The sequence below is a fragment of the Apodemus sylvaticus genome, chromosome 5, assembly GCF_947179515.1.
Source record: "Apodemus sylvaticus chromosome 5, mApoSyl1.1, whole genome shotgun sequence".
In the NCBI taxonomy this organism is placed as follows: domain Eukaryota; kingdom Metazoa; phylum Chordata; class Mammalia; order Rodentia; family Muridae; genus Apodemus; species Apodemus sylvaticus.
The window spans coordinates 112,136,793-112,156,600 of record NC_067476.1 but is presented as its reverse complement, the minus strand read 5'-3'; the positions used below and the strand labels follow the sequence as shown (position 1 = coordinate 112,156,600).

The 19,808-nt window shown below is 40.7% G+C and overlaps 2 protein-coding genes across 6 annotated transcripts in view; both read left to right on the top strand.

The window, feature by feature from the left end:
• Positions 1 to 1,478: 1,478 nt before the first annotated feature.
• Positions 1,479 to 11,287, top strand: Il1a (interleukin 1 alpha). Of its 2 annotated transcripts, XM_052183597.1 has the most exons (7): positions 1,479 to 1,523; positions 2,230 to 2,284; positions 3,374 to 3,422; positions 4,603 to 4,831; positions 6,475 to 6,648; positions 7,926 to 8,050; positions 9,990 to 11,287. In XM_052183597.1, the coding sequence occupies exons 2-7, from the start codon at positions 2,238 to 2,240 to the stop codon at positions 10,176 to 10,178; spliced, it is 813 nt and encodes a 270-aa protein (XP_052039557.1). In that variant the 5' UTR covers positions 1,479 to 1,523; positions 2,230 to 2,237; the 3' UTR covers positions 10,179 to 11,287. The 2 variants fall into 2 exon arrangements, with proteins under 2 accessions (XP_052039557.1, XP_052039556.1); XM_052183596.1 differs by lacking the exon at positions 1,479 to 1,523 and having other exon boundaries at positions 2,156 to 2,284.
• A 2,321-nt stretch (positions 11,288 to 13,608) lies between these two features.
• Positions 13,609 to 19,808, top strand: part of Ckap2l (cytoskeleton associated protein 2 like) — a 32,015-nt gene continuing 25,815 nt past the window's right edge. For all 4 annotated transcript variants that reach the window (XM_052183595.1, XM_052183594.1, XM_052183593.1 and 1 more), the window contains exons 1-3: positions 13,609 to 13,724; positions 14,404 to 14,470; positions 16,584 to 16,635. In XM_052183595.1, the coding sequence (XP_052039555.1) occupies positions 13,688 to 13,724; positions 14,404 to 14,470; positions 16,584 to 16,635 (156 nt within the window). In that variant the 5' untranslated portion in view covers positions 13,609 to 13,687. The remainder of the gene's footprint in view (positions 13,725 to 14,403; positions 14,471 to 16,583; positions 16,636 to 19,808) is intronic.

The following is a 19,808-nucleotide window of genomic DNA, read 5'->3' as shown; positions in this document are numbered from 1 at the left end:
CAGCGCACATTCACAGTACACCTTGCAATTGTTTTAGTGATTATCTTCACAAGATGTCCGACAGGCAGAAGATGGCGAGATTAACATTTCTGCGTTGCCTAGAGGGGAACTAAGCAGGGGTGTGGAGCTAGCCAGCTGCTGTCACTGCTCGTAGATCTGGTTAGAGACACCCACCCGAGCTTTGACTCCAGTCTGCTTCTGTGCTTGTGCTGCCTTAGGATCACTCAGCTTTGAGTTTTGTTTATAAATACATCATGAGGAGGGACAGGCTGGGCAGCCGTACTAGAACTGGAGAGTTTACGTAAGCAATAGAACCAACAAGCATCCAAACAGCTCCACTCTGTGGTTTAAAGGGGCCAGAGGGGATAGTTCACCCAACTCACATGAGCTGCTCTACCACTAGCCTCATGGTGTTTGCTTTGCTTTGTTCTGGTTTAATTTTTATCCCATGTTTCAGTGGTTTGCTTTTCTCTCTTTGACATTTTTTTTTCTTCCCTTGTCTACCAGCCACTTCCTTTAAAAGTTACATGGCTTAAATGCCAACTAGAAAAGCTGAAACACTGACTTACTGAAAGTCTGATATTCTACCACTTAGACTGGCCTGGCATCTGGGAACTGAAACTCTCTGTAATAAAACTAACCGGGCAATGTTAATTCCAGGTAAGAAGCCTTAACTTCCTCTCCCACTGCCTCCACTCCTGAGCTGAGACACTGCCCTGGCTGAAGCTTTGTCCCTGCCTCCAGATGTGGGCAGCTATCCTCACTCAGCTCTGATCTATCCTGAGGGACACTAGACTTTGTCTTTAGGTAGTGGGCCAGGGTTACTTTGCCATAACGTGGCTGAGGATGAGAACTCTCTCCTAAAGCTGTCATCTCTGTAGGAAGTGTGTTTATATTTTTCAAGGAAGAAGATGCCCCAGATCTTTATGGCCAGTGTCACTTTTTCCTCCTCCACATTTAACCGTAAGGTTTCATACTCGGACTGTTCACTTAGTCAAGCAAATTTTCCCCTTCAAAAAGGGTGGTGAAGCTCATTTTCCCTCAAATGCCATGCCTCAGCTGACAATTATCCTGCCAATCCATATTCAGTCCTGGGGCACAATAAACAAATAAGACCAAAACACAAAGTACAACTATGGAACGCCTGTCCTAGTTAGATTTTCGCTCTGATTTGAAGATTTCTTCCTTCCTCTTCCATTGGTGAACTTCCTGCCACTCTTCCCTTTTTGTAAGACTACATGTCTATAATCACATGGAGCAAGCAAGAAATGAGTGGATCAAGTCAACAGCCCATGGAATCTTTGCAAGCAACATTATTACCAAGTGTATAATCTGTCCTTCTAGCCAGTATCACTGTAACATAGAAAGATACAAAGCAGAATTGTTTCCTGTAAATTCCCAGTGACACATTCATGGCCACACCTACTGCTTGAGGAAGACTATAAAAGACAGTAAAGCCTGACTCAGACTTAAGTCTCCAGGGCAGAGAGGGAGTCAGCTCATTGGCGCTTGAGTCGGCAAAGGTATTGTCCTTATCATGTCTGAGGCTATGAAAATTGTCTTTTGTTTGTCCCTTGACTGTCCTCTCTCAAGACACCTTGTGTAAAGCTATGGTTCCTTCCCCTTCTTCTTCTTCTTCTTCTTCTTCTTCTTCTTCTTCTTCTTCTTCTTCTTCTTCTTCTTCTTCTTCTTCTTCTTCTTCTTCTTCTTCTTCTTCTGTCTCCTGATTTAGTACAGGGGCTAGAATGAGATATTTCAGAAAAGAATTCTCGTTCTAGTGATAGGGAACTTAGGGAGCAGCTGAACAAGATCCATGTGAGGGAATCTATCAGCAAAGCTGAATCTTTTTCTGGAGATTGGACGTCTCTATTGACAAAAATGAGAGAGACCATCAGGTTCCCAGTCTGTGTCCCCCTTGACTCTATATAAGGTTATTTTAATTTTTTCTTATTCTATTAACCTTCTATTAAATGCCTACTATGTGTGATGCAATAGACTGGACACAAATACCAGGATAGAGAAAGCATTCTAAAAGAAAAGTACAAGCTAGTGGAGGAGATAGAAGCATACAGGAAAAGTATAAGGGAGTACAAAGAAGAATAGAGGAAATTCTGGGCATGTGATAAGTCACTCACTGTAATTTCTCAAGAAGAGCAAGCAGGGTCATTACCCTGGCAAGCACGGGGTTTAGAGTGGACTGAGCTGACAGCCACTGGTGTTCTCTTGCAGAAATCAAGATGGCCAAAGTTCCTGACTTGTTTGAAGACCTAAAGAACTGTTATAGGTAAGAAATGCAGTCTTCCTTTTTTTGATTCAAACAGGGGCTCAAGTCTCCTTTGAATCCAATTAATAATTAATGTGACTGGCCAGGGGACAGACTGGCAGAGGCTATGGAGGTATACATTGACCCTGAAGTTCTAGAGGACAGAGAAGACCTAGAAAGACCAGGCACCCATTGTGCTAAAAGAATATTTCATTGGCAGGAAAAAATGGGAATTGTAGAAAGATATTTTTGGGGTATACTGAATCCTACATAATTTTATATCAACATCAACTTAGGCATTCCAAAGAGTTTGTGTGTTCTGAGTCAGCAGTGGGTTTTAATGAGTTGTTTGAGAGAGAATCTGTTCTCAATAGAACCTGTTCCAGTCAACAGGAGAAAACAGCTCTCAGGCATATGAATTCACACTCACAGTCACCTTTCCCTGATATAAAAGACAAAAGAACAGAGCGTTGAAATTCTAGAACATTCTTAACCAATATGATGTTCTTGTTGTTTACGATTAATGTTAATGCTAACAAGGCTACAAAATGTTAAATATTAAATCTGTTTTAGTGAGTACATGGAAGCAGTGTATGACAAAGTATACCTGTGGTACATCAAAAGCTTTTCTTTTCTTTTAAAGAGCTTAATTAAATCTTCCCTGAAGTTCAGTTAAGGCTCTGATTTATTAGTCATGACTGATTTTTTTAAAAGCACAAAGCTGTTTCAATAATTACTAATTTCAAATTAGTGACAAATGAATTACTATGTGTATAGTAGACATGAATGTACAGAAGTCTTTAACTTTTCAAATAGTAATGATCGTGTGTGTGTGTGTGTGTGTGTGTTCACATACTCAGTTACTGTAGAGTTTATTCTCATCCTAGCAGGAACCAAGTTCTCCCAAGGATGGATTAGCTCTTATTGGTCCACTAAAAGTCATTACTGTGTTTAAGCATTTGAACTCAATAATGCTTATGCCTAAATCAGTTTTTAGGAATGCTGTCTGTGTTACCCAAAGTTAATGTGGCTATTAAGATCTGATACCCACTGACCACAGTAAAGTAGTGGACAAAAATAATCTCATTGTATGTTTTTTTTTTTTGACAGTGAAAATGAAGAATACAGTTCTGCCATTGACCATCTCTCTCTGAATCAGGTAAGTACATGATTAGCATTCTTATAGATCTGGATTCTCTTTTTCTTTCATTTTTTCATACTAGTTCCTCTACCAGAAAAGCACAGTGAGAGTTGAGTAGTACACACTTGTGTCTCACCCTCACTAAAGGAGGAATACATTTATTGTATATATATATATATATAAATGAGACCACTTGCCTCTCCATACTAGTAGTTAACTGGAATTCTTCATGCTCATTGGCTTTTCCATAACAGAGAACTATCTGTACTCCTAAGAACGGGCCAGGCTCCTTCAAAATGTTAATTTTGTCCTCCCTAGCCAGTTGCTTCAGTCTGTCTCCTAACAGACCAGAGGCTAGACATAACCAGATAGCCCACAGAGCTGAGGCAGAGGAGGATAGTCAAGAGAAAGTAAATATGTTATAGCCACATACCAGGTTACATCATTTTGTGCATCTGTGATACTAGCTTTAAAAGATGCTTCCAGAAGAATGGCCATACTAAAGGTATCCATAGGAGCTTAGAATCAAGATAGACCACCTTCTGCAAATGCTCAAGTCCCATATATGAAATGACCTTCTATTTGTATAAAGCATGTATGCATTCTCAAATGACTTTAAATCATATCTAGATGGCCTAACAATACCTGACACGATACAGATGTTATGGAGATAATTCTTATGCTTATGAAGTGATGGTTAAATTGTTTAGGAAATAAAAATGCACGTGTTCAATATAGATGTCATTTCTTTCTAGAAAATATTTTGAATCTTAAGGTCAGTTGAATTTGAGGATGTGGGCAGGAAAAACAGAGGGTCAAATGTATTTTCTAAAACATTTTGAACACTCTCAAGTAGATGTCAGACCTCTTAATGGAAGGATCTGACTTACCAGGATTGCATATTAACCTATTTTGTTAAAATGTTTTATTTTTGAACCCAAAGATGGATGAAATTACCTTCCTCCCCAAAAATCACATGGTTTCAGGGAAACCCAAGCAAGGAAAAGGAAGGAATGGCGTTGGGAGGGAAAGAAGGACAGTGGGAGGATGAGAAAGGGAGGGAGGGAGGGAGGAAGGGAGAGAGGGAGGGAGCACAATGGGGATCACTCTCACTGAGCATGTAGGATACAGATCCTACTGAAGAATCTCATCCCAAGGGCATAGATAACCTCTCAGGTTCCACTTTTCCTCCTTACAGAAATCCTTCTATGATGCAAGCTATGGCTCACTTCAAGAGACTTGCACAGATACATTTGTATCTCTGAGAACCTCTGAAATGTCAAAGATGTCCAACTTCACCTTCAAGGAGAGCCGCGTGATGGTGTCAGCAACATCAAACAAAGGGAAGATTCTGAAGAAGAGACGGCTGAGTTTCAATCAGGCCTTTGCTGAAGATGACCTAGAGGCCATAACCCATAATTTAGAAGGTAAGAGGTAAACATGAGATCAAATTTTTCAGTTTTAAGTAAATGGTAAGAATGGAGTAGAAAGAAAATAAAGCCTGAGCCAAGATAACAACCAAATGTTAGCTCGATGACTATAGGGGAGAGGTCAGCAGAAGCCTGCTTCTAGAACACTTGCTCAGGGGCTCCTTTCTTGGCTGTCTTGCAAAGGTCGTGTAAAGGTCTTCTGTTGGAGAGAAAGCAGTCATAGTTGATTGGCTCATGACCTCTACTAGCTGCTACCGCTTTAGTCATGTTCCTTAATCTCTCTAGGCTTCAGTTCCCCATACTGTGAGTAGAGATGACCAAGTCTGGGTCAACTGGCCAACCCCTCACTGGGTTCTTATAAAGATTAAATAAGCTAATACTTCAAAACATTTAGACTACAAAAAAGCCTAGTGTGACGTCACTACCCAAGAACCGTCAACCATTGTTATTACCCCCATTGCCTTTGTAAACACTGTAGCACTACTAATTTCTCTCTAAGCTCCAAAACAACCTTCCACTCTCCTTTTACATATGAGGAAATGTGGCTCAGTCTCTTAGTGGGAAGCCCTCACAGTTAATTCAGTCCACTCGGACTATGAGAACCCTGGATTTTTCTTTCATATCTTTGCTAGACATTCCTCCGCAGGAAACACAAACCAAGTACTCAAGTTAATATTAAACCTAGACAACTATACCTCCCTGCCTAGAATATTTTAAAATAAAGTGTAAGAGAAAATATTATGTCCACTTTGTCACCCAGATTTTAACCCTACCAACAGCACAGAATGTTTCCTTAAAGTCTTTTGTGCATACAGGTGCACACAGGAGCAAAAATGTCCAGTGCCGTTGCAGTATACTACACAAAATCCCATATCCAGACATTTTTTTCATTTGATATATTACAGAGCACACTTTTCAGCATTGGAGTGACAGTGAATATGTCAATTTCTGTCACCATTCGCTTCTTTAGAGCAGCATGCTAGAGGTAAAATTAGTCAGAACCTGGAGATTAGAGAAGCTACTTAGATATCTACTTCTAAGGTAGACCTGTACCTTTGGTCATATCTATATATACATATATATACATATATGTGTATATGACATATGTATTATTTATAGATAATGGTGACATGTTGTGATATATAGTTTTAGCATATTTACTTTTATCTTAGCATATACTCATCTGAAAATATAGATTGAAAATACCGGTAATAGGGCCAAGCATGGTGGGTCATACCTTTAATCCCAGCGTGAGGCAGAGGCAGGTGAATCTTTGTGAGTTCAAGTCTATTCTTGTTTCTAGAGTGAATTCCAAGTCCTCCAGGGCTCCATAATGAGACCCTCTAGAAAAAAAAAAAAAAGAAATGGAAATGGCTAACAAAAAATGTTGAAGTTTCTCAAAAACTTTCTTTTAAAAAGTAAAATGAAACTATTACCTGATGAATTGATTTACAAAAGAAAAACCAATAGTATGACCCCAGGTAGGATCAAGCCATCTGGTGACTAGCTTCATCTCTGGTGTTCCACTTGCATTAGCTGCCCTACAGTCCCTCTCAGAGCCACATCTCGTGCTTGTACGGGCATGTGTAGGGCATCTATGTAACTAGGTGATAACCTGAACTTGTGATAATGATTTTTAGAGACCATTCAACCAAGATCAGCACCCTCCACCTTCCAGAGTGATTTGAGATACAAACTGATGAGGCTCGTCAAGCAGGGGTTCGCCATGAATGATTCCCTCAACCAAAACATATACCGGGATGTGGACGGGATCCATCTCAAAGCTGCTTCGTTGACTGACCTGCAACATGAAGGTAATGGCCAGTCTGTCACTCTTCCCCTCTCTGAGTTTCTTTGCCTCTTTCAAACTTTGTTTTCAAAGCACAAAGTTATCTACACCCCTGGCTTTGCACAGTTCTTCTAGATCAGAATAAAGCACTCTATTCCCGCAGAGAATCCTTGGAAAGGACAGAATGAGTTCCAAAAGAGAGCTCACTACTTGGAGCAGAGCTTCCTGGTGTGCCTTCTCCTTGCTGCTTGCAGACATTCCCTATACTAATTTTAAAGAAGAGAAATGTGGGCACCACAGATATTTAGTAAAGCGGACAGGGAGCAGCCAGTCCCTATCTGTTAGAGAGACTGGTGATCAGAATTACGGCTAGCATTCATCTAGAAAGAGCTTTCTTCATAATGTAACAGGAAAGCCAAAAGCCCCTACCGCCATGGGATCTGAAGGATGGAGTTCAGTGCCCAATACTTCCTGTTACACAGATCCAGTTTCCATAATAAACCTGTTTTAGATGAAGAATGCATTATCAATATACAAAGTTGTTTTTAGAAACCCACAGAAGAAACTTCTTATAGGCAGGCAGGGTTCTTTCTGAATAGAGACATTGTGCACACTTCAGTTATCAGATTCTCTGACTTTTGCAAATTATTGTGTATTCTATTCCCTGCTTATCTCACATGATTTCCTCTACATACTAACTTTAGAATTCATATTTTCTAACCCCCCTCCACACACACACACACATTCTTGCTTTTTGGTACTAGATATCAAACCCAACCATACACATACTAAGCAATGCTGTGTCACTACCCACATCCCACTATCATTCCTATTATTTACATTACATTTCTGGTGGTACCCAATGCAGTCAGTCATTTTACTATGCAGGGTGTGTGTGTGTGTGTGTGTGTGTGAGAGAGAGAGAGAGAGAGAGAGAGAGAGAGAGAGAGAGAGAGTCTTAGATCATTCTATTTCAAGCCATTAGGAATTCATAAACCAACAAATGTCTTATTCCACTATTGTAACCAGAAGAAATTTAGCAAGATTTGGTCCTTAAGCATTCTACTCATATAGAAAATTTTACTTATCCACCTAGTAAGTGCAGCAGGCATGGTAAAGGATGCAGTAATGCATAATGCCCCACTCCTGAACTCCACAAATAAATATGGTGTATTCATATACCAGAGCTGGGAGCCTAATCTTACACACACACACACACCTGCCTCTATCTAAGCACCTCTTTTATATAAACAAATAATTGTGTATTTGTATTTACTTTCTTTCTGACTCTTTCTTTGACAGTAAAATTTGACATGTACGCCTACTCATCGGGAGGAGATGACTCTAGGTATCCTGTTACTCTGAAGATCTCAAATTCTCAGCTGTTTGTGAGTGCTCAGGGTGAAGACCAGGCCGTGTTGCTGAAGGTCAGTTGACTTCCATCACAACCTTGCCCTCATTCACCTCCCACTGTTTGTGAACGATCATAGTAAGCAGAAGTCTCTCCTAGGATGGCACAGTCTCCTTGAAGCCACAGTCGCCACATGCTCGCCTTTCCACCTTGACCCTGTATGCCTCCCATCCCAGAGTATCTATTTGTTCTGTTGATCTTTAATATGACATCCACCATCTGATTTACATGGTACAGAGCATTATGACAATGGATCCAGCCTCTGAAAATCTCAAACAAGTTCTCTGACATCACAGAAGATTAACCACTTGCTGGTACACATGAAGCCAAAAACTAGGAGCCACAATACTCAAACCTTAGCTTTCCCACTTCAGTGGTCCATTGATAATACTGTTGTCTCTCATCCCATGCCTGTATTCTCCATGACCATCTCTCTCAATTATACACACACATCCACATTTTAGCATTAGACATTTTTACCATGGAGAAGAATGTGACTCTTGCTCAGTAAACATGTAATCCAGTGCCTTCCATTACCACCTAAAATGTATGTGGGTATCTGTATTTCTCTGTCAGAATCAAATGAAAGTATTATCTACTGAGTAGAGCAGTAGCTTCATTCATTAATTCCTTCAACTATTATTTACTGAAAGTCTTCAAATTTCCAAGCACAGCATTAAAAGCTATGAACAGTGGTGGGCCAAAATCCCTAACCTTATGAAACATAGTCCTCTAGTACACAGACAGTAAATAAGTCAAATAGACAACAACAACAAAAGAAAATGCATAAGATACTAAGACAGAAAAATGGTGGTGTGTTATTTAAAGGGAGGGACAAGAGCAGAGCCCTCTGAGAGACAGACCAGATAATACAAGGTAGGGATGGGGCATCCTAACAGAAGATATAAAGACCTGAGTTCCCTAGAGATTCATGAGCCCACAGACCAGTATCAGTGGAGCACTTTGGTCCTAGTCATTTGGTATACAATTGAAAGCCATCAAAGGCTTTCAGAGGGTGCAAGGTGCTAGTACCATTTATATTTCTTAAATGGACAATAGTCCAGAACAAAAGCACAAAAGAAAACAGAACCCAGCTGGGATGTCAGAGAAGAAGCAAGGCAGAAGTATACAGTGACCATGATAGGAAGAGGACTGGTTAGTCATTTGGAGGTAGAATGACCAAAGGAAGGGGTAAAGGGAAGAGATGAAGAGGTTTGGATACTACAGGTCTTGCTGAAATTCAAAACCCAAAGGAAGCTAATCAGGTTGTTTACTTAGATTTAAAAGAATACAAAAGAGGGTCTCAACAAACATGAAATCTGAAATGTATTTTGTCACGAAGGTTATTATTAAGTTGTATTCATACTCAGAGGAAGAATACGGTCTAAAAAGGTTGTCCCGAGAGCAGTCAGCTGCTCAGATCAGGGAAGCAGCATGGAGTTCCTGTTATTTGCTTTTGTGTGAATGTATGTGGTTAACTTTCTGATTCCAACTGAAATGCAAAGGTAGGCACCATCCCATGCTCCACTGTTTCTGTAAAGGTTTAACTTGTATATTTAGGGGTCAGACTGTCTAGAAGTCTTGCAATCATTGGTGTTCAGACTTGATGAGAGTTTGCCGTACCAGCATTAAAAACATGATGTACACACACAGTGTTTTGCCCCCACTAGTCTAGATTTAGGTCATTTCGGGTATCATTGACAGTCTTCATGACTCACTGAGATTTCTCTGCAATTAACTAAGGAAATCAACTCTTATGGATCATCTTGACACATCAAATAGGCACGTGGTAAACGCTTGACGAATGACCAAGTGAAGGAACCCAGATCACAGACTCAGGCTCTAGAGTGCTGTTTCTCATGAAGGCCAGATACCAGAGGGTTGCCCTTCAGGTTGTTTTTTTTTCCCCCAATGCCTTCTTGTGCACTAAAAGAATTCTGTTTTGATTGTCACAGGAGTTTCCAGAACCACCAAAGCTCATCACAGGTAGTGAGACCGACCTCATTTTCTTCTGGAAAAGTATCAACTCTAAGAACTACTTCACATCAGCTGCTTATCCAGAGCTGTTAATCGCCACCAAAGAACAAAGTCAGGTGCACCTGGCACGGGGACTGCCCTCCATGACAGACTTCCAGATATCATAAAAGCAGCCTTATTTCGGGAGTCTACTCACTTGAGAAGTGTTGACAATCTGTATGTACCATGTACAGGAATGTTCCTCACCCTGAGTCACTTGCACAGCATATGCTGAGTCTCTGTAATTCTAAATGAATGTTTACCCTCTTTGTAAGAGAAGAGCGAAGCCTAATGGAACCTCCCAACATATGATACTATTTGTTATTTAAAGAGTACCCTATAGTTTGCTCAGTACTAATCATTTTAATTACTATTCTTCATGACAATCTTAGGAGGATCAAAAAGACTCTACCCATTTTACAGATGGGTTAACTAAGGGATAAGACAACTGAAAAGTACACACAATTGCATTTGGAATGGGAATTCACAGACCCATGAAGCCAATCTCACTGTGCACCTTCTGCTTCTAAAAAGCCAGTTGAGTAGGATAAAGTTATAAGAACTTAATGCTGTCATTTTCAAAAGGAAGGGGACAGTAGCTACATCTTTCCTACCTCAGTGGGTTTTATTCCAGTGAGATCATTTGGATGAAATCCTCCTGACCTCAAGAAGGAGACAGACTGTTGAATGTTATTTTTAAGTTATTTTATATATGTATTTATAAATATATTTATGATAATTATATTATTTATGGCACATCCATAAATCTTCTGAGCTTGGCAGGCATCCTCGGCAGCAGGATTCTCTAAGTGGTCAGTTAGACGTAGTTTCCTCTAAAGCACCATGCTATCAACAGCCCACTTTTTCCACAGCCATGAAACTCTCTCTACATTTTCGTACTTGAGAGTCCCTGTAATCATGATCACAGATCTGTATTGTTTACTTTGCTCATTTAAAATGATGATTGGGTCAGTCTTGTGCCCTCCTGTCTTTAAAGCTGTCTGGGTATTCTTACATCAATCTTGCTCAATCTGACCTGTAATTAAAGCCAACCATCTAAAGATGGAAAGAACTTAACTGTGACAACCACATCACTGCTACCTGAAGTTTCTTTTCTAGGAAGTAATCAGTGTCTCCTCTGGATTCCAAATATTTTCTCAAACCACAGTGTTACATAACAACAATAATAATCACTTCATTATTATTGATCATAATTAAATAAAACAATTTGAGCTGACATATTTTTGTTTGGTTTTTGCAAGGGGGTGGTTTTTTGTTTGTCTGTTTGTTTTTATACTATGAATGGGTTTTTGTTGTTATTTGTTGTCTTTAATACCTCATTGCCTAGAAGTTAGGGACAACTGGTTGGCACTCACATAATTCACTAAAGCTAGCATCACTTTATACAACCAGGATCCTACACAGCTTTAAAGGAGATGTTGCCATCAAATCCCTCCCTTCAGAGGTCAGGGAACCCTGAGGAAGTAGAGACAGGAGTCAGGGAGACAGAAGGGATGCTGGGGAGCACACCAGGAGAACAAGGCCTTCTAAAACAACTGAGCAAAGCCCATATGAGTTCACAGAGCCTGAAGAAGCAGTCACAAGGCCTACACAGGTTTCTGCATACATACTCTAGCTTTCAGTTTAGTGCTTTCATGGGACTCCTGAATGGAAATGAGTAGGTCTCTGATTCCTCCACCTTCTCTTGAAGCTCTTTTATTTTTCTGTCGGTTTGGTTTGTCCAACTTATATATGATGGGATTTTGTTTCATCTTATTTTATTTTGTTACATGTTGTTGTTATCCAAAAAAAAAATGAATTTAAAAAAAATACAAGTTCCATAGATTTTTGTTTTTGTTTTTGTTTTTTTGCTAGCTGCAAGTATTCACAGATAGCTAGCACTGAAAATTATAATATTCCCAGACTCAGTTAAAGGACACAATCCATATTCAATGCATGTGTGTGCCAGTGGAGATGTCCATACAAACTGACCATCTAATCTACCCCCAAAACCACGTCGTAGCTTTAGAGGCAATACAGCAGACTAGAAGCTGCTTTCCTATGACCTGTTGAAAAGGAAAGTCAGAATGAGGAGCAATGGACTCTATTTTAGAAAGGGGGGGTTGGAAATTCACAGAAATAATAATTGAACAGCTGAAATGTGCAGTAACCCCTCACCCAGATTCTAGTACGTAACCCCAATAAGACTTGTTGAACTTTGTTGGTACTCATACTTTGATCTGTTGTGGAATCTCTGAATGGAGTAAATGCCATGTGCTACATCTCCTCAGGGAAAGTTTTGTCACACAAGTGGATGTCAGGGTGTCAGACCCTATGGAGCTGGAGTTACAGGCAGTGGTGTTATCTAATATGGGTACTGGGAACCAAAGCTGGTGGCCTATGAAAACAGCACATGCTCTTAACCCCAGCTGTCTCATCCCTTTTTATCATATTAAAAACAAAACAAAAACTTTTGTGATTTTTTTTTTTACTCTCCTTCATTCACGTGATGTTTAGGTATGCCAGTGGTAACTTTTTCTTCTCTTTTCTCCATGATTTTTTTCTCTCTAGCTGGCTTTTGTTAGCATTTTAACTTTACCTTGTTGATGTTTTTCCTGTTTAAATAAACTATTATGTTTCCATGTTTTGCTTCCATTCTTAGATTTATATTATTTTATTTTCTCGTTATTTGGAAATCTTTGTTCTTCCTTTTAAAACTCTTCGAACCCCTTTCTCTTTTCTCTTCCCACCATAACATCCTTCTTCAATAAATGTCTTCTATGAGATTTGCTGCCTCATATGACTCTCTCGTTGGAAGAAGCCAAGAAGCAAAATTAATAGAGGAAGGGAAGAAGCGAAGAAGGAGAGCGGGCAGAGGATCCTGAGCTCCTGAGCTGAGCTGGAGATCCCCTCCCCTGGGCACCGCAATGCCTCTGCAGAAGAGGCTTCCTCTCAAAGCTGTGTGGGTCCTGGGCTCTGATGTCTCGGGGTGTTCTTCCATAGGAATACCTTCTTCCCTCAGAGCTCTGTGGCTCCTGGGCTCCTGTGTCTTAGGATGCCCTTCCTTTGAGACACTTTTGACAGATGCCGCCATTTTGACAGCTCCCGCGAGCTGCTCGGGGACTACACGGAGTTAAGTCTTTTAAAGTTGTTTCCGTCAGGTATTCAGCTACAAGAATGAAAACAATAACTAATATGGACCATTTTCATTTGGCATGCTATTATTTGCAGCCAAAGCCAGCCTAACTGATAGCACAGAGACTTAGTCTGCGACTTGTTTCTCCCCAGTTGGGTCACAACCGTCCTTAGCCCAAATTTGGCAACAATAAGATCCACTCCTTGGCCGTCTGGCCGGTCAGCTCTGGCCTTACCCACCCGCTCCAACCCCAGAGCACCGCTGCGGAAGTGACCCGTCCTACAGGGGCGGGCCTTCTCAGAAACGCTCCAATCGCAGAGCCTCAGGGGAGGGCCCCAGTGAGAATCGCGAAGCGTCTATTTCCTGTGATCCCGCCCTCTCCGCCTCTCAATTGGCGAATTTCAAAGTCGCGGAAGCCAATAGGAGCGTCCAGACGGGCGCCCGGGTCTCGCACCAGAACTAGGCGCGCCCTTTGAAGAAAGAAACTGTCGCGGTAGAGTCATGGTGGGGCCCGGCCCCGCTGCCAGCGCAGCCGCGGGTAAGTGTGGTCGGCAGCCTCCAGAAGCTGCCAGGCCTCCCCCGCATGCTTCAGTCTCCCCCGAGCTCAGATAGATTAAGGACGCTGGGCCCGGGTCACCGAGGAGCGGCGCGCTCCGTTACCGCATGGGGACACCCCTGCATTGCTAGTTATGGCCAGAACTTTGACAGCTGTCAGGTATCTGGTTCGGCCCCAGTCCGAGTCTCTGCAGATTGACTCATACAATGTGGGCTGGGGCTTAAGGATGTTGGGAACCCTGGTATCTTGAGGGACCTGCAGTATGCCCCACCCTCGTGTCACCTTCCAGTTGCACACTCTGTCCTCACTTATGGGCCTGTTGTTCTGCACTCCGTCCTAGGCACACAATTTTTAACTCAAGGGTTAAAAAAAATATCTTGCTTTCGAATCCTGACTTTGCTGCACATTAGTGGGTAAATTTCAGCCTGTCACTTTACCTGAGTTTCAAACAGCCAAATACCTCATAGGATTGATTGTTGTATTAGTGTAAACAGCTTAGTAAAGAGCTTGGCACCAAGCTGATACCGTTGGTATTGAAAGCCAGCCTAACAGGACTGGTGACTTTACCAAAGCTGAAATAGCTACAGGAAAGTATCATATTTAAAGACATAAAGGGTTTTCTGTAACCTTTGTGGTGTTTGTTCGTGTCTGTGTTTTACAGAAGAACGGTGGCAGAAGCTCCAGGAGTACCTGGCAGCCAAGGGAAAGCTCAAGGACCCCAACACCAAGTAAGTTTACCTTGCCATAGTTAGCTGGCTTTGTTGCCCTGGTTGCTAATAACAGTGAACGAACCAACCCTTTTGTTTCCAGTCTGTTTGACTTGCATGGTGATCCTGTAATAACAAAAGAAGCATTTCAGTCCAGACATGATAAAGAAAAAACAAACAAACCCTAGGCAGTGCTGCCTGTTGGCAGAGATTTAAGCTTTTTTTTCCCTAACAGTCTCTAAAGGAAGAAAGGCTCTACGCTGTTAGCTACATCTCCAGAAGCTCGTCTGGGTCCTTCTTTTTCCTGGAAAAGTTGGTTCCCAGCAGAGCAGTTTTTGCTCGAGGAGCTGGACTCCTGACTCTGGTGTGTGCTGACTGAGACAGGTTATGGTCAGTCCACAGCAGAGGCGCGCCAGCATCCCAACTCATCCTTTGAAGATCTCTTGGCGTATTGTTGAGGTGGACAGAGCAGCCTTTGCTTTTCTCAGCACCGTACCAGCTTTGTCCTGTTCATGTCTCTCCCTTGCTTAGCGTGGGTGTGTTTGCCTCTCGTGTGGGTGGCTCAGTTTCGTGTGTTGATGCCAGAGGGGGATGTTGGGTGTCTTGTTCTCACACTCTCCACCGTATTCCAGTAAGACTGGATTGCTCACTGACCACTGCTTAGGTTAGCAAGCTGGCCAGCACTCTCCCATGATCCACTCATCTCCACCACCTGGTGCTGAGGGTTATAGGCATACTCACCATGCCTAATTCTGTGTGGATGCTAGAGATCTTCTTAGCCCAGGTAATTTTACCTTGGGTTTTCCTCACCTCTACTTCTTGGATTAAATGAACCAGAATTTGTTTTCTCAACAAAAATTCATTTAGTACCTATAATGTCTCTCTCTTCCCTCCCTCTCTGTCTCCTTTTCTTCTCACTCTTCTTCCTTTCTCTCTTCTCCCCTCCCCTGTCCTGCGAGTGGAACTCCGGGCCTGTCACATGCTAGACAACAAGCACTGTGAGATACATTCCCCAGGCCTGTCAGTCACTCTTAATGCATAAAGATACGGAGCTTACTAAGCTAGAGACATGCCTGCCCGCCCGTGCCCTATCTCATCCAAGTCTCTGTTAGTCTTGGGTTTTGTTCCATGGAGATGGAGTCCTTCTAAACTGTGCTCTGTTGTATCTTTCCTTTTGTTTCGCCTGCTAGATTTCAACTTCAGGTTACATCCTCATAGGTACCAGAATCTGCAGATGTTCCATGAAATATGATAGTGTTTACATGTAACCTATGCATATCCTTTTATAGACTTGAAATCATCTGTAAACTACTTAGGATTCCCAGTACAATATAAATGCCATGGAAATAGTTTGGTTTAGAGAATAAGGAAGAAAGTCTACATGTTCAGTAGGAATGTAGTTTTATTTTTCATTTATACTTACTTTTTAACATTTATGTTGTTATTTTATTAATTAAATACTTATATTTTATTTCTATCTCATTATCAAATGTTTGTTAAAATCATAAGCGTGATACCCATGATCTAGAGAGTTGATTATGTACAACCCCCTCCACCTTTGAAAAACACTGAAGATATACATAGCAAGGAAGTAAGTTTCTTTTTTTTTTTTTTTTTTTTTTTGGATTTGCTTTTTTCGAGACAGGGTTTCTCTGTGTAGTCCTGGCTGTCCTGGAACTTACTCTGTAGACCAGGCTGGCCTCGAACTCAGAAATCCGCCTGCCTCTGCCTCCCAGAGTGCTGGGATTACAGGCGTGCGCCACCACCGCCCAGTGGAAGTAAGTTTCTTAACAAAGCAGTCTGCAGTCTTCTCTCTCATATCCCTCAGTATTCAAGATCCGACGCTTAAATGAGACTGAATCTATGAAGAAGCCATGTAAATTTCATTAATTTATAGGATAACCCCAAAAAAGTCACAAAAGGAATTGGAAGAATAGCTGTGCTCATGGGGAGGGGAGTACAGGGCTGAGGAAGGAACAGAGTATTTCTTATTAAGTAAGAATTTTGACTTTTTTTAACCTGTATAGAAAGTTTGTTGGTTTGCAGTCCTCATCAGAATGTTTTAACCACTGTTCTTGCCAAGCTTTCCTGAGCCTTCTGTACCAAGAATTAATTTTATTTTTATCTTTCATAGGCCTTATCTAAAAGCCAAGAATCTCTGCCCCAAACCACCATCGTCTAAATATGTAAGTAAACAGCCCTATATTGTACGATTTAACATTCATACCAGAATGCTTTGTGAATAAAATAAAGTGCTGGAACAAGAAGCCTAAATCAAAACTATCTGGTGGAACCCAAGTGCCTGGGATACTACTCCTACAAAAAATAAGTATTACTAGTATTATTACTGTTGTGACCATTTATATATAGGAAGTGGGATTCAAAGAGATTAAGTCCTTGGCCTAATTATACAACCAGTAAGAGTCAAGTCCTTTCTCATTCTAGTAATAAATTATGTTGATTACATAGGCCACTTAAAGAATATACCGACTTTTTAGAAATTATTCTGGAGTTTTAAATCATCAATGAGATAAGCATTAATATCTTTCCCAGCCCTATGATGGAGCCTGTTTCATTGTATCATTATTTTCTTTTGCTTGTGTCTTTTCTACTAAAAGTCCTCAGAATCATCCCCTATAGTCTAGCACAGAGCCTTCTCTAGTTAACCTTAAATAAACCTCTCTTGAGCCAAGCCCTCCTTATACCCTTTGTGAATTTTCTTCCTTCAGATGCCCAGAGTAAGTAAAAGTAAATTTAGCTTAAAACAATTATTCCTACTTGCTTTATTTTCTTTTCAACTTGATCTGACAGTTCTGAGGTGACTTAAAAAGAATTAAGAGTCAGAAACTGAAGGTCTAACCTTAACCCAGGTCTACCTCCCTCCCTGCCTTGCTTGGATAGCTCACTTTGTCTCCTAGGGAAGGAGTTGAATTTATCTCTAAAATCTCCTCCCTCCCCGACCCCTGCCCTCAGTTCTAATGTCCTATTCAAGTATAATATAGCTTTTCTTTCCACTGGAAGGCTTGAAACTGAATGACCAGTTCTACCACTTGTAATACTTTAGTCAGGTCAGGCTGATCGAAAATTAAGATATAAAACATGTCAACGAAACATTTACAAGTCGCATATCTTGTGAGGATCTAGTACCTAGGATATATGTATGACTCTTGCAGTTCAAACAATTAAAAGACAAATGACTCAGTTTTGAAATGGGCAGAGTCTGAGTAGACATTACCCAAAAAAGATTTTCTTTTTTTCTTCAAAAAAAATTTGAAGACAAGAAGAAGCAGTCAATGCTGTTATCCATTAGGAAAATGCAAATCCAACAGTGAGAGGTGGGGCTGGTGGACCAGGCTGATAATCCCTGCTAAAAGCAGGTCAGTTGAAGGTTCAAGGCCAGGATGGGCAATCTAGTAAGACCCTACCTCAAAATAAAAAGTAAAAGTAAGTCTGAAGAATATAGATCAGTAGAAAAATGTTATATGTACCAGGCTCTAGGTTTAATTCACAGTAAAACGCGCACATACACATACTCTCTCTCTCTCACACATACCTATACATGAACATACACAAACATGCGCACACACGTATACTCAAAGCAACAGCAAAGCAAACAGATTAACAAAAACTGAGAATTTACATCATACTTACTAAAATAGCTACATTCAAAACAAATGATAGTTTTAGGAGGATATGGAAAAACCGAAACCTCATACATGGTAGAGAAGAACCTAACCTGAAGCAGCTACTTTGGAGAAAACCTTTCACAGTTTCCTAAAAGGTAAGCATAGAGTTACCAAATGATTCTGAAAGGTATATACCCCTAAAATTGAAAATATATGCACACATGAAAATTGTGTACAAATATTCATAAATGGGGAAGCAACCTAAATGTTCATTAACTAATGGATGAATATGTATAACCATACAATTTAATATTATTCAACCCTAAGCAAGCAATAGAGAACATATTTGGAAGTAAGGTTTTGGGCAACTATCTGTACTTCATGCTCATTTTTTTTAACCTGTGAGCATAAAACTTCTCTAAAAAGAAGCCTATATACGTGTGTGTGTGTGTGTGTGTGTATGTGTATGTGTGTGTGTGTGTTGTTGTTTTTAAATAAGTTCTGAGCTAGAGGTATAACTCAGTTGGTGTTGGTAGATTGCCAGCTCAGCACATGCAAAGCTCTGAGTTAAACTCCAGCATCACATAAACTAGATGTGATAGCACATGCCTGTAATCCTAACACTCTGGAGAAGGAATGGAAGGATTAATAGTATAAGGTTATCTTTGACTGCATATCAAATTCAGGGGTAGCCTAGGCTACATGAGACTCTTTCAAAACAAAAGTAATAAACTGGTGCACGGTACAACATGATTGAGTCATGAGAATGTTATACTAGGATGGAAACAAAAAAGCCAGATACAGCCATACAACACACACACACACACACACACACATACACGCACGCACGCATGCAATGAATCCACCTAGTTAATAGGTAGAGTATACCTATGTATACTCATAGCTCAGTGGTTGCTAAAACCTGTGGAGAAAGGGAAATGGATAGTGACTACTAACAAATCTCTTCCTGGGGTGATAAAAATGCCTGGCAGTCTGTGGGGATGCTTGTACAACCTTGTAAACATTCTAAAACCCATTCAATTGGAGGCTTTAAAATACTAAATTGTATGGCATGTTAATAACTTTGAAATCTCAAAGTTATTAAATATATAGGAAACATAAGCCATAAAAATACATTTAGACATTTTTATACCAGCATCCCCACTTCCTCAGTAAAGGATGATGTAGAGCTCTGAAGTGAATGTTAGGTCCAAGTTGTAACCCAAATGTAAATCCAGCCATATGGGCTACCATCTCACTCTGCCTCCCATCTCCAGCTCTCCTTCTTCCTCAGCAGCACTGCACACTGACAGCATGTCTGACTGGTGTCTCTTTGTCCCAGTGCCATGTGGTTCTTGTTTGAGATTTCCTTTATGTGTTTATATAGTGATTCATCATGATATGAGCAAGAGAGTGGTAGTTTGAACCTTTCTGTATCTTCTTGTGGAGATATATGTTCTTTAATTTGTCAAATTCTCCTTCCTGAGTAATTGCTTCCACTATGGCTACTCCAGTGCCCTCCTCCCATTATTTTCTAGGAAGTTCTCCCCTCCCTAGTTTTTAGTTTCCTGTAACTAATTCTCTTTTTGTCCAAAATTAAGTCACTTGACTAAAACATCTGCTTATTGTTCTAGTTCTTTTCTGTTGCTATGATGAAAACATTTTTCCCAAAAACACCTTGAGGCTGAATTGGCTTATATCTTCAGGACATAGTTCATCAGTAAGTGAACTCA

Excerpts from the sequence above, each read along its gene's own strand:
- Il1a (XM_052183597.1), top strand. The coding sequence starts at position 2,238 with ATGGCCAAAGTTCCTGACTTGTTTGAAGACCTAAAGAACTGTTATAG. Across the intron at positions 2,285-3,373 it reads GACCTAAAGAACTGTTATAG|TGAAAATGAAGAATACAGTT; the intron begins GTAAGAAATGCA and ends TTTTTTTGACAG. Across the intron at positions 8,051-9,989 it reads ACCAGGCCGTGTTGCTGAAG|GAGTTTCCAGAACCACCAAA; the intron begins GTCAGTTGACTT and ends TGATTGTCACAG.